Source organism: Eucalyptus grandis, chromosome 3 (genome assembly GCF_016545825.1).
Source record: "Eucalyptus grandis isolate ANBG69807.140 chromosome 3, ASM1654582v1, whole genome shotgun sequence".
NCBI lineage: Eukaryota > Viridiplantae > Streptophyta > Magnoliopsida > Myrtales > Myrtaceae > Eucalyptus > Eucalyptus grandis.
Genome location: NC_052614.1, coordinates 57,443,161 through 57,455,569, shown reverse-complemented (window position 1 = coordinate 57,455,569; position 12,409 = coordinate 57,443,161). Strand labels below are relative to the sequence as shown.

At 39.2% G+C, this 12,409-nt stretch overlaps 2 protein-coding genes and 1 pseudogene across 2 annotated transcripts; all 3 read right to left on the bottom strand.

Moving 5' to 3' along the window:
• The window catches only part of LOC120291997, a 76,912-nt pseudogene extending 67,625 nt beyond the window's left edge, over nucleotides 1-9,287 (bottom strand).
• Nucleotides 6,579-9,099, bottom strand: LOC120292264 (wall-associated receptor kinase-like 1). The gene has a single exon (XM_039310539.1). The coding sequence runs from the start codon at nucleotides 8,196-8,198 to the stop codon at nucleotides 7,272-7,274; it is 927 nt and encodes a 308-aa protein (XP_039166473.1). The 5' UTR covers nucleotides 8,199-9,099; the 3' UTR covers nucleotides 6,579-7,271.
• A 189-nt stretch (nucleotides 9,288-9,476) lies between the features above and the next one.
• Nucleotides 9,477-11,671, bottom strand: LOC120291996 (wall-associated receptor kinase-like 5). The gene is made up of 2 exons (XM_039309835.1): nucleotides 10,831-11,671; nucleotides 9,477-10,404 (listed from the first exon to the last, which is right to left on the bottom strand). The coding sequence occupies exons 1-2, from the start codon at nucleotides 11,669-11,671 to the stop codon at nucleotides 9,539-9,541; spliced, it is 1,707 nt and encodes a 568-aa protein (XP_039165769.1). The 3' UTR covers nucleotides 9,477-9,538.
• Between the last annotated feature and the right edge of the window lie 738 nt (nucleotides 11,672-12,409).

Sequence of the window (12,409 nt, the reverse complement as noted above, 5' to 3'; positions counted from 1 at the left end):
CGAAAGAATTTTAATAAATCCAAAGATTCAGACCCCTTTTATTTATTTATTTATTTATTAATCAAGAGAAAATAGTTGTCAATATTTCTATAAAACCTTACCATATTTGGTCACCAATATCAATATGAATGACCTTTAATAGTTCAAAATTTAATACTGTAGTTTTCTTCTTTTTCTTAATCATCTTTCTTCTACAATGCATAAGACTATTCTTTAGGTAAATTTCTATTGGAAACAACATTTTCAACTGTAAAAATGACATACATATCCTTGGGAGATGAGTACAATTGGTATAATTCATTTGACCCATTACAACATCCAACTTCATTTGATTTGGATAACATTGCAATAACAATGTCCTTTATCTCAAAAGAATAGCTGTACACTTCCAAACATGATATGGATACTAAGTTCCGTCTAAAGGAAGGTACATAAAAGTGTTTTTCAACGTTAAATGCTAACCGGTATCCTTAGTCAAAACAACATCTCCCACTAAAACGACGTTAAATGTTGTTTCCTGTGATGTTGTAATTCATTCTAATTTAGCTTCCTTAGATTTATGAATTCCTTTATGGTAAACAACATAATTTGTTGCATCGCTATCTAGCCACTAAGAACTAGATGAGGCTTTTAATAGGAATTGAATTCATAAATAAATGCCAATGAATTATTAACTCTAGACTCACACTTGGACAATCAAGTTTTATATCATTACAATATCTTTATGTCATATCTTCTCACAAAAATAGTGAATAACACCATTTATCTTAAGGGTGATATCCTAAGATCAGATTGTCAGAATGACCGATGGTTTCATGAATTCCTTTATGAGTATGATTCTAGACTTTAAATTTACTATCCTTAGGACGTAATCCTTAACCTCATTAGAACCATCACACTTTATGTTGAAGAGTCATTGTATTTATACAAATCTCGGTAATAGACGAGACACAATTTCAAGTCACCAAGGTTTTCATCATCCTTCTAATAATGCAGTCAGCTGGTAAATCATTTTCAAGTGGTCCTAAATGGAACGCCTTATGGATGATGGACAAATTCAATTTCCCTTTTCTAAATAGCAAGGAATTCATTCTAATTCCATATAACTAACAAAAAGATTTTTAACTTATTCAAAGTAAGAGTAATTTGAACATTTACCAGCATCCATCCCTAATAGAAAATCCTCTTCACTACTTAAAATTTGACCAATAGGAATCTCAATCACAAAAGAGTTGCCATAACTGATGATTGGCACCATGTGAGTATTGTGTAACTTGAAAACCTTATAAGTACACGTTCTAAGAGTTAAACACATCATTATATAAACACCTTTGGGCAGAATATATGACATACAATTGCATACTCTCCACATAACAGCGGTCATGAGAATATATTCTAACCTTTCGCAAATTCATCACCTTTGGGTGTATGAACCACTAGGGTCAGTCAATCCTCAACCATATGCTATACATGCATCCCTCCATGAACTAACATACAATTACCTCATTTGAGAGTATAAACATGCATCGGAATAGGAGACATCCCATCAAAATATGAGATCGACGTTTCTCAAATCCAATCAAGTGTGCCACTTGGCGGTCACAACCCAATTGAATCATTAGAACTCTCTCATGTCAGGGATATAACTTTATAACTCACATTTACTTTATATATGTGATTTTAGACCGGATGACAAGGGCAATTCGTCACTAAAATCACATATCATGCCAACTTTATTCATTAATACATGCTAAACCTTATACATGTTATCAATGAATTGATGCTCTACACGTTCCTTATGTGATGATATACATGTGAGCTCGTAATGTATTTCCAAAATCATAAAGAAATACATGAAAAATACGCAAAAAATACCCTCGAAATTACATACCTTAGGGTTTCACATGCATTTTCACATTCATAAAATCATCAATTATATAAAATAAGCCAATAATAGTGTAGAGAACATCTATACGAGCACAACGGTACAAGCCACGCGCCAATCCGACATCACACACGCCCTCACGCGTCGCTAGAGTGTGTGGCGTGTGAGCCGCATGTGCTAGCGTCTAGGAACCGGCTTGAAGCCGGTCCGACCGATCTGACCGGTCAACGAATCGAATCGGTCTACGGTCAATCGGGTCGGGTCAACCCGGTCAATTGGGTCGGGTCAACCCGGTCAATCGAGTCGAGTTAACCAGGGTTGGGTCAACCCGATCCACCTGGGTCGGGTCGACCCGGTCAACGATTGGTCGAGTCTGTGGTGACATCATTGATGACGTCACATGCCACGTGGCAGTCGCACGTAAGGCGGCTTATGTGACATCATCATGACGTCATCCACTGACAAGTGTTGGCCGTGGCGAGACCGCTCAGGCGGTCCGTGTGTGCGAAGCCGGGTGTCAGCCATGCGTCAGCACGCATGTGCGGGTGTGCAGGCGCGTGAGCCACGTGTCGTCGCGCGCGCGCGCGCGAGGCGTCTTGTGGGACGGCCTCCGAGCTCCATCTCGGCGCGTGGGAGCACGTGCGGCCGTTTCTGGCGTCGCCTAGAGAAGTTCAACCCATCAAAATGCTCGTATTGAAGAGTATAAGCTATTTATACAATAAAAATTCACTTTCACCAGACCAAAATTCATAAAAACAGGCGAAACGTTCCGAGGGTAGGCAAAAACCGAAATTCTCATTGCCGGCGCATTTGGGCTCCGCCAGAGGCGTGCCACCCATCGAAATGCTCGGCTCGACGAGAAGAATCCAAATATGTTTTCAAAATCAAGTTTCAACATGCAAATTTTTTGAAAACGGGCCAGAAGCAATAGTTTGGGTTTTAGGCTACAATGCTCTAATACCAAATGTTGGCCATCGAAGCGGCTTTCCACAATCGGCGTAGCTAGAAAACCAAACATGTAGGAAGAGAATACAAAGATTTGTGTACCTTATTTGGAATCCATCTTTCTTTATGCGGAATGACGATAATCCAACAGCAATTCGAGCTTTTAACGCCGAAGATCTTCTCCTCTATTACCCTCGATTCCTGGCTTGATGAGACCGCCACTCACAGCTTGCCTTAGGTGAGTTGAGAGAGAATTTTGGAAGAGTTAGGGCTAGAGGAGGGACCTTAGCGCTATTTATAGAGTTTTGGACATGCCCTCTCATCACGGGCTGGGCCCAACTCGGTCCACACAATACTAGGCCTATATTCGACCATTAAGAAAACCTTATGCCTTACCTTATTAGACCAACGCCGTAAAATGGTAAGTATAATATTAATTAATGTAGCCTATATAAAGAAAACTCTTACAACCCTTACCCTCCATGGTCATCCACTCAGGCCACCACTGGCCGATCTATCGTCTACCACTACCTACCGCTGGCCCATCAACGACCATCTACTCCGGCAGCCCAAAACAAATTCACCGAAACAAAAACTAAGCGAACCATGGCTTCTAAAATCAGCAAACCAGAAAAAGATGCGAACATAAATACACGAATATGGAGAGAATGGCCTAACAAGAGTAGCCTTGGACAGCAGGATTTGCTGATGTGAAGTGAGAGCTTCAGCCAAAGGGGGGACTCTCGGCTCGCTCGCCGGTGATCGATCGTTCCTAGAGAATCACATAGCCAGACAAAGAGAAAAAAGAATATCAGAGCAGATTCAACCAACCCAGAAGCAAACATGAACGAATCTATCTCAGGATTCAATGATGAATCAATACTTGGCATTCTCTCACCCATTTTATCAAACGGTTGATATGCGATTTTAAGCACGCATTCCAGAGCGAAATTTATTGCAACTTACACACTAGACATGATGCATAAAGGCTGGAATCAACACATTTTCATGCAAAACCCATCTCAGTCTATCACGAGTCACTTGAAATTCTCCATTCAAGTTCGGGGTTCTCAAACATTCTGTGTTTCATTTAAGAAATACATCGAGTATTTGGTGTTCATTAATAAACTCGCATTCCGAGTTCAAAGCATTATAGCTCAACATGAAATTACTCCGGTTTAACAAGATTTTGCCAAGACATGAATCAACCCAGGCGGTTCTTTTTGGGGTTCCGGAAAGGGGAATCTTACTTGGTATTGGTATATTAGACGAGTCAAGATCTCGATTGGCGATGGAGAGAGAGTTTAGGCTGAAGCCATTCCATGAAAATTTCAAAAAAAATCCAAAGTGTCATCATTTTTTTAAATAAGGATCTGAAGTGAATTTTATTTCAAATATGGATTTGAAGTGACTTTGCTTGTTTCAAATAATGCCCTCAAGTAGCCATGATTATTTCAAATAAGGGCTTGACCTCGTCGACCGCCAGCTAGCTACATTTTTCGATTGGTTGAGAGCATTTTCAGCCAATTTTTTTCTTTTTACTTTTTTATTTTATTTTTTGACATCAGCCTCGCTAGTCGTTGGGAAGGGCCGATGAGGGCTTGGCCACCTTTGTTGGTTGCTGGGAAGGATTGATGAGAGCCACCGCAAGCACTAACTGACAGTGAGTGAGGGCCCAAGCTTGCACTAGCCACCCTCACCAAATCTAATGAGTATCAGCCTCGCTTGGGGTTAGTGAGGGCTCGACGACCCTTGCCAACCGCTAGCAAGGGTTGTGGAGCCCCCACTTGTGGCTGGTGAGGGTCGACCTCTTGGATGGCCGTGAGGGTTGCCTCATTGAGGCGACGCCATCCCTTACCTACGGCTGGCATGGGTGGCCCTTGTTGAATTGGGCAAGGATAACCCTCACCCAGCCCTCTAAACCCATCACCAATGGTTGGCCGATCGGCCATTGACAGAGAGGAAGAAGAACCACAAAAAAAAAAAAAAAGAAAAAAAAAGAAAAAGAGAAAGAAAAATAGGGAAAATGGTAAATGACGAAAATACCGCTGATAGCCAAAAAATCAGGCCCTTACTTAAAATAAACATAGTTACTTCAAGCCTTTATTTAAAAAAAAAAAAATTTCACTTCGGGTTTTATTTGAGAAAAGTAATAGCACTTCAGGCTCTTATTTAAAATAAAGTTCGCTTCAGTCCTTATTTAAGAAAATGAGGACATTTTGGGTCCTTTTTTGAAATTTTCTAGACAAAAAATTGAAATGATGAAGGACAACGCTGCATGGACCTTTGATCGGCTTTGAAATGAGCTCTAGCAACCTCGCTTGTCACTCTAGGGAAAAACCAAAAATGTCCTCTCCTCAACCTCTCCTCTCTCTTGTTTTCTTCTTTTTTCCCGAAAGAATGGCTCTCTTGCATTTATTTTTCTCGGGATAAGAATACTAAAAGTGCTAAAGGTTGTGTACGAACCTCATTTTTGTGTTAAAGATTTTTTCATATTACTTAAGTACTTTTAAAAAAATGATCATTTAAGTGTCAATCGTAGTTCGGATTGCCAAAAATCCGACGTGTCTATATATTATTATTTTTTCAATCCTATGTGGCTTGCCAGTTTGCCTAGTCAACATACAACCCCTAAACTATGTTATCCAAAAGTTGTAAATAGTGATAAATAAGTAAGTAATTTTATTAAAAGTGAGCATTTTAGTGACAAATTTTATTTAAAGTGATCACTTCAAGTATTAGTCATTGTTAAAAAAAGATTACTTTAATGCCACGCATGCCATGTGGAAATATCACGTGGATCGGATTTTTTAAAAATTTTGCCAAGTCATATTATAATTTTAATTATAAATGACACTTAATCAATTTGGCTGAAATTTTTTGCCGTTGGTATTAAAGTAATTGTTTTTCTTCTGATTTAGCACTTAATTGAACAAACGAAAACTTTTGATACTAAAGTGAGCGTCATATATAACTTTTGATACATCTAATATACTTATCATATTTTTTATTTGCCCAACCCCCACGAACTGAGCCCTTCTCTCCTCCTTTTCTGCCTTGCACGCCCCTCTCGCTGCCTCCTTTCTCCACTCCTCGATGAGTGACGACAGCTGGAGTATTCCTTCTGCTGGCGTCATCGCTGCTAGCGTCACTGGATTGGCGCCATTGCCGCTGGGTTCACCCCCTCCCTCGTGTGCGGGCGCGCGTGCGCAAAGAAAAGGGATAATGGGTTGGGCCTCTCTTTTATTTAATTTCGGATGGGCCAAAAGAATGGGCTGGAAGAAAAATAGAAGAGTGGGCTCAAAAAGAAATAAAAGAATGGGCCGTGCTACACGAGCCCACTCGACTTTTCCCATTCATTTTTCATCTTTTTCTTCTTCTTTTTTTCACTCTCATGCATTTTTTAATACTATTACTTCTTTATTATTATTATTATTATTATTATTATTATTATTAGCATCATCATCATCATCATCATCATCATATTCTTATGATTTTTATTTATTTTTATTATTTTTATTATTTTTATAGATTTTTATATTTTTACAAAATAAATGGATATTTAAGACGTCTACAAAAATTCGGATGTCAACATGAATAATGAAGACATAAAACCAACTTATGATCCCCATGAACTTTATTCTACAAACAACATGACTTACGTTCCTTAAGGGCATTTAATCAAACACTACTATTGCGACAAAATCAATGGAAATATGAAAAAGAGCACCCAACATCTTCTATGCTTAAAATGAGGAGTAAATATCTCTTATATACAAGTTGGTCCATGCGCGATTGATTTTTTACTGTTTCCGTTTTTGCCATTGAAAATTGACAAGTAAGGTTGGCTAGGATCGGGAGAGATAATTCTGCAACTAGTGGGGTTTTTTGATGTTGATATATGTAGTTCGGGTGGTGAGTTTGATACATCACGTAGTGAGGATCTAAGTAGTCGGAGCATCGGCAACCGGCAACAATCCCTTTATGCCATCAGCAATTCAGTGTGTTCTTCAGGGAAGAGCCGGGTGGGGAAGGCGGATGCAAGTTCACCTTCTTTTCGGAAGGGAAACGTCATTCTTGTTTTTCCTTCTCAGCAAGTACAAATCTAATTGAATTGCAAAAGCTGGTCCACTGCATGACAGATGTAAGTTTTGCAACAACCGAATTGACAGCAAGTATTTAAAGATCTCAAGATGAGCTAAAATCACAGCATCATGCTAATTACAAAACTAGAATAAACTTGGGATTGGCATGACTTAATAGTTCATTGATCCCAAACACCGAGTACTAGTTCATTACCAATAAATAACTAACCAAAATCCTCCTATTAGTAAATTAACAAGCTTTCCTCATTTCTCTCTTCTCTTTCTTTGCTCTGAAGACTGATTTCCATTACAAACGCAGCAATATAACTCACAAGTGTAAGAGGCAAAGCAGATCTTCACCAGGTCTCACTAGGTAAGAATGGCTGCACATCCGAAAATGTAGTGACATCAGCGTCAATATTTGACTTGCTGGACTTACATGTAGTAGCATAAGATTCAGCTACCTCCCGGTCCTCTTGATTTTGTTGAATACCCAAAGGATTTGGGAGCTTTCTCATCCCCTCTAACTCCATTGCCACTTCTTTCATTGTAGGCCGGTTCCTCCCATTCAAGTTCAAGCATCTTTTTGCAAGGTCAGCAACTGATGCAATCTCTTCCTTCTTACCTTCTTTCAAAACTTGAGCATCTACAATGTCGAACAACTGATTTTCTTCCATTGAAATTATGAAATAGGTAGCAAGGCTTCTGCCTTCTTGTTCCCTTAGCGACGAGATTGGCTTTTGTCCTGTTAAGAGTTCAACAAGAACAACTCCGAAGCTATACACATCGCTTTTGTCTGTAAATTGACTTGATTGGAAATACTCAGGATCTAGGTAGCCAAAAGTCCCTTGCACCAACGTGGTTACATGAGTTTGATCGAGGGAAACAGACTTGGAAGTACCAAAATCTACCACTTTTGCTCGATATTTCTCATCCAAGAGGATATTAGTGGACTTGATGTCTCGATGATAAATGGGAATTGAGGCTGCTGAATGCAAGTAGAATAAGGCTCCTGCAATTTCAGTTGCAATTCGTAGGCGTATGTCCCATGAGACATGATACTCTTCCATTGGGTCATGCAAATATTGGTATAGAGTCCCATTTGGTATAAACTCGTATACTAAAAGTGGGACTTCTGTCTCCAAGCAACACCCCAATAACTTAACGATATTCCTATGGTTGATCTGTGAGAGAATGAGGACTTCATTTATGAATTGTTCGACTTTGCCCTCATCTATTGCTTTCGATTTCTTAATAGCAACTATTTTTCCATCCGTTAACATTCCTTTGTAAACAGTACCCTGTCCACCTCGCCCAAGTATCCTATCCTCGTTGAAATTGTTAGTAGCCTTTTCTAGATCCTTGGAGTTGAACAATTTGTTTTTCTCTACATGGCCTTCAGAAGATAGCTCACTTTCCAACAAAAGACCGCCATTACGTTTGAAGTTCTTCTCTTTAAGCTTGATTTCTTTTCTCTTCTTGATATATTTGTACAGCCCCCATAAGACAAGACATAAAAATAGTGCCCCAAGGCCTGCCCCAACCCCTGCATTACAAAAAATTAGGGGGCAAAAGTCCAAAAAATGCACCCTTCTTTTATCTATAAGGTCTTATCATAAAATATTTTAGTGAATCCGATTAAGAGGAAATCATATAAGAGTGATTAACCTGAGCTCCTTTCATGTGGATTTTTCTTAACAATCTTGAATAATTAATTTGTCTCCTGCTAAGTTCCATCAGGTAATATTTTTATACATACATCTGGATTGTACAACTAATCTCCCTTACTAGGAAATGAGATAACCATTGATGAAAGTGAAAAAAATCCTACCAGCATTCATCTTGATAATGATTGTAATAATTCCAATTCAAATACGACAGGAGTAAGTAGGAACCTTGGTTATCTTTTGATAGATCTGAAGCGGCAACATTAGAAAAGTTCTAAGTGCTGTCTTAGCTATCAAATATAAGTATTAGTGTACGAAGAAAGTTTTGAGGTTGTTTTGATAGGTACTATTGATGGAAACTTATCTATAATCATCACCAAGCAAATGGACAATCATTTTAGAACGAAGGGTAATGTAAATCTTATTTATGTACCTTTTCTGAACATAATTTATGCTATGCTGTTCTTTTTCTAGCAATTCTCCAGCATGAAGCGGACTAAAATTCTAGGTTAAAAGATCTGCTTACCAATAAGAATGAACTTGGTCTTTCCACCACCGACACAGCGAAAGGAGTACCGTTCGAACACACAAGTCCCGGGGCACCATGAATAACATTCGTTATTATCTGATGACAAATGATATCATAAATATATTAGCAGCAAAACCCATCTTCCTGAGTAAATTAAGGAGGCTACTAGGTCGCATTTCCTCATAAAATTGCTAATTCCAGGGCTAAAATATCGTGCTTGTAACAAAAGGACTGTCCTGTTCCCTTTATTTCCAGTAAATTTTTACCAATATAATAAGTTCAATTTTGTTTAAAAGTGCATCACTTTGTGCATTCTTGGGCCAAAAAAAACAAAAAAAAATTATACATGTTATCATTAAACAGCGTGTATGAATTCTTCTCAGGGGAATATCTGGGAATGAACAAGCCACTTCGCTGTATTGTGCACTTAAATTCCCAATGTGATAGCATGAAATATGTTACCTCTGCATCCTCCAATAAGATAGGCATTACCATGATACCCCTTACGACAATAGCACTGCGCAGATAATATTTCACCACTGTTGACGCTGTAGCTTCTATATCTATATATAATTCCTTCTACTTCACTGCTCAAACTTTTAAATCTTGTACAGTAGAAAGATTCATTATAGCGACCCCGTCCTTGCTTGATAAGGTCAAGTGCATACTTGGTATTGTTTGCAATCCCCCACTCCAACATCCCTGGAACCTTATCACTCGATCTCAAATCATAAACACCTGAATCAGACCCCAAGAAAGCGTACTTGCACCCCTCATCTCCGCTTTCTTCTTCGAAATCCACACCAAAGCCCTGCAGGTCAAAGGGGAGCGAACTCTGGCAGCATTCGTCCTCCCCGGAACAAGCGCTATACTTGCGAATGGTGAAGTTGGTTCCAGCACATTTTGACTGGCATCCGAAAACAGCTGATTCTTTACCATTCACTGTCAGTAGAGTGTTGCAACCAACTACTGTAAAGATGTTCCTTTTCTGGGAGAAGACAAATGGACTTCCTTTTAAGCTTACCAGTGGACCACGTCCGTCACCCCCGCAGCTTGCATTTGAGTAAATTACAGGAAGACTAACGTTAATCATGCCATCCGCGTCTTCATCAGGGAGTGAAATGTTGAGAACTCGCAATCCAATCTTCTTCAGAATGGGAACCGTGTTGTTTTGTTGGCATTCGATCTGGTACCAATCATCCAAGAAACACCCGGCTTTTATTCCGAAGGGGAAGTGAATGGTGACGCTCCCGCATGTTTCAGCACAGTCACTTTGCGGTTGAGGTGCATCTCCTGATGATTGTGAAACCAGAAGCAAATATATTAACAGCGAAACCAATCTCCTTGAGTAAAATTACCAAAACTAGGTCACATTTCCACATAAATTGTTAATTCCATGGCTAAAATATTGTGCTTGTAACTAAAGGACTGTCCTGTTCCCCTGTAATTCCAGTAAATTATTATCAATGTAATTTGATCAATTTTGTTCGAAAGTGCATTCACTTTGTGTAATCTTGGGCAGAAAAACTAACAAAAAGAAGGTAGAAAAGCATGTATGCAATCATTATACAGTGTGAATGCGTTCTTCTCAGAGAAAAATCTGGAAATAAACAAACCACTTCACTGGATGATGCCCCTAAATACGGAATGTGATAGCACATTCCGTATTATCTATCAAAATAAAATAAAAACGGAACGTGATAGCATGGAGTGTGTTACCTCTGCATCCTTCCATAAGATATGGGTTACCACCATCCCCCCCTAAGCAATAGCACCGTGTAAATAGCATTTCACTGCCGGCAACGCTTTGTGTGTGACATACGGAAGGATAAGTAGGAATCTTGGCCTGCTGGATAAGCTCGTCTCCATAGCCAGTATTGTTCGCAATCCCCCATTCCAGCACCACTGGAACCGTCTCATTCAATTTCAAATCATATAAACCTGTAAAGTCAGACCTCAAGAAAGCGTACTTGCACCCCTGATGTCCACCTTCTTCTTTGAAATCCACACTAAAGCCCTGAAGGTTAAGGGGGAGCATAGTCTGGCAGCAGCCATCCCTCCCGGAACAAGAACCATTCCAGCTAAAGTTGGTGTTGGTTCCAGCACATCTCGACCTGCAACCGACAAAAGCTGATTGTGTGGTATTCACTGTGGCCAGGGTGTTGCAACCGACCAATGTAAAGACATTCCTTGTCTGGGAGAAGACAAATTGACTTCCTTCCAAGCTCACCCTCGCAGCACGTACGTCACCCCCGCGGCTTGCATTTGAGTAAATTACAGGAAGGCTAATGTTAATCATACCATCCACGTATCCATCGGGGAGTGAAATGTTGAGAACTCGCAATCCAATCTTCTTCAGAATGACCGTGTTGTTTTGTTTGCAGACGATCTGGTACCATTCCTCGAAGAAACACCCGGCTCCCATTCCGAAGGGGAAGGGAATGGTTACGTTCCCGCATGTTTCAGGACAGTTAGGCTTCGCAAGTCGAGGTGCAGCACCTGATGCTTGCAACTTGAGGGAAACCAGAAGCAGAAGAATTTGAAACACTGAGGTCGACATGATTTTCAACTTTCGTAAGTGCATGGACCAAAAATTAATGGAGAAAGCAGGTATGGGCGGAGTCCCTTTATATTCTTGTTGAAGTGGAAAAAGGGAAAATTCTCATGTACCGTACGCATAACTTTATTCCATCTGTTACTTCTTAATATCTCTGAGATGTTTCCCTTAGGGAAAAAAAATTGCATTACAACTCTTAAATATAGGAAATCTTATATGTATGAAATTCAATCCTAAACTTTTAAATTGTTTTGATCAAGTCCTAAACCTTTAGCAAACAATGCAATTTAAGTACTTTACTTTTCAATTGATTGAATTAATTCCTCTACCTTTATTGAAAAATGTAATTACATCCTAAAATTATGTTGAAAAGTGCAATTTATAACACTTTTTGAGTGACATGAAACAATTTTAGATATTGTTCATCAAAAAGATTCAATTGTACTTTTGAAGAAGGTTTGGGACTTAATTGAATTTAGGACTTGATTGTATTCCATATACAAGATTTTGGACTTCTTGTCCGCCTTTCCTTAAGAACAGAAATGTCAAAGCTTCATAGGAGGAGAACACTAATTAAAGTAGCCAATTGTGACTTCTCCAATTGTTTGTTAGATAATTTAGTCATCATTTTTTTCATGAGAAACATTGGGAACATTATCGAAATGGGTGACTCTTCAAGATCTTTTGCTGTAGATCCCTTTAAACACATTAAAACTGAGCAAAGAAAAAAAAAGATTCTAC

Bases quoted from the DNA above. Each gene is read 5' to 3' on its own strand.
- LOC120292264 (XM_039310539.1), bottom strand. From the start codon at position 8,198: ATGTTAACGGATGGAAAAATAGTTGCTATTAAGAAATCGAAAGCAATA.
- LOC120291996 (XM_039309835.1), bottom strand. From the start codon at position 11,671: ATGTCGACCTCAGTGTTTCAAATTCTTCTGCTTCTGGTTTCCCTCAAG. The intron at 10,405-10,830 runs GTAACACACTCC...CACAATCATCAG, and splicing joins TCTTATGGAAGGATGCAGAG to GAGATGCACCTCAACCGCAA.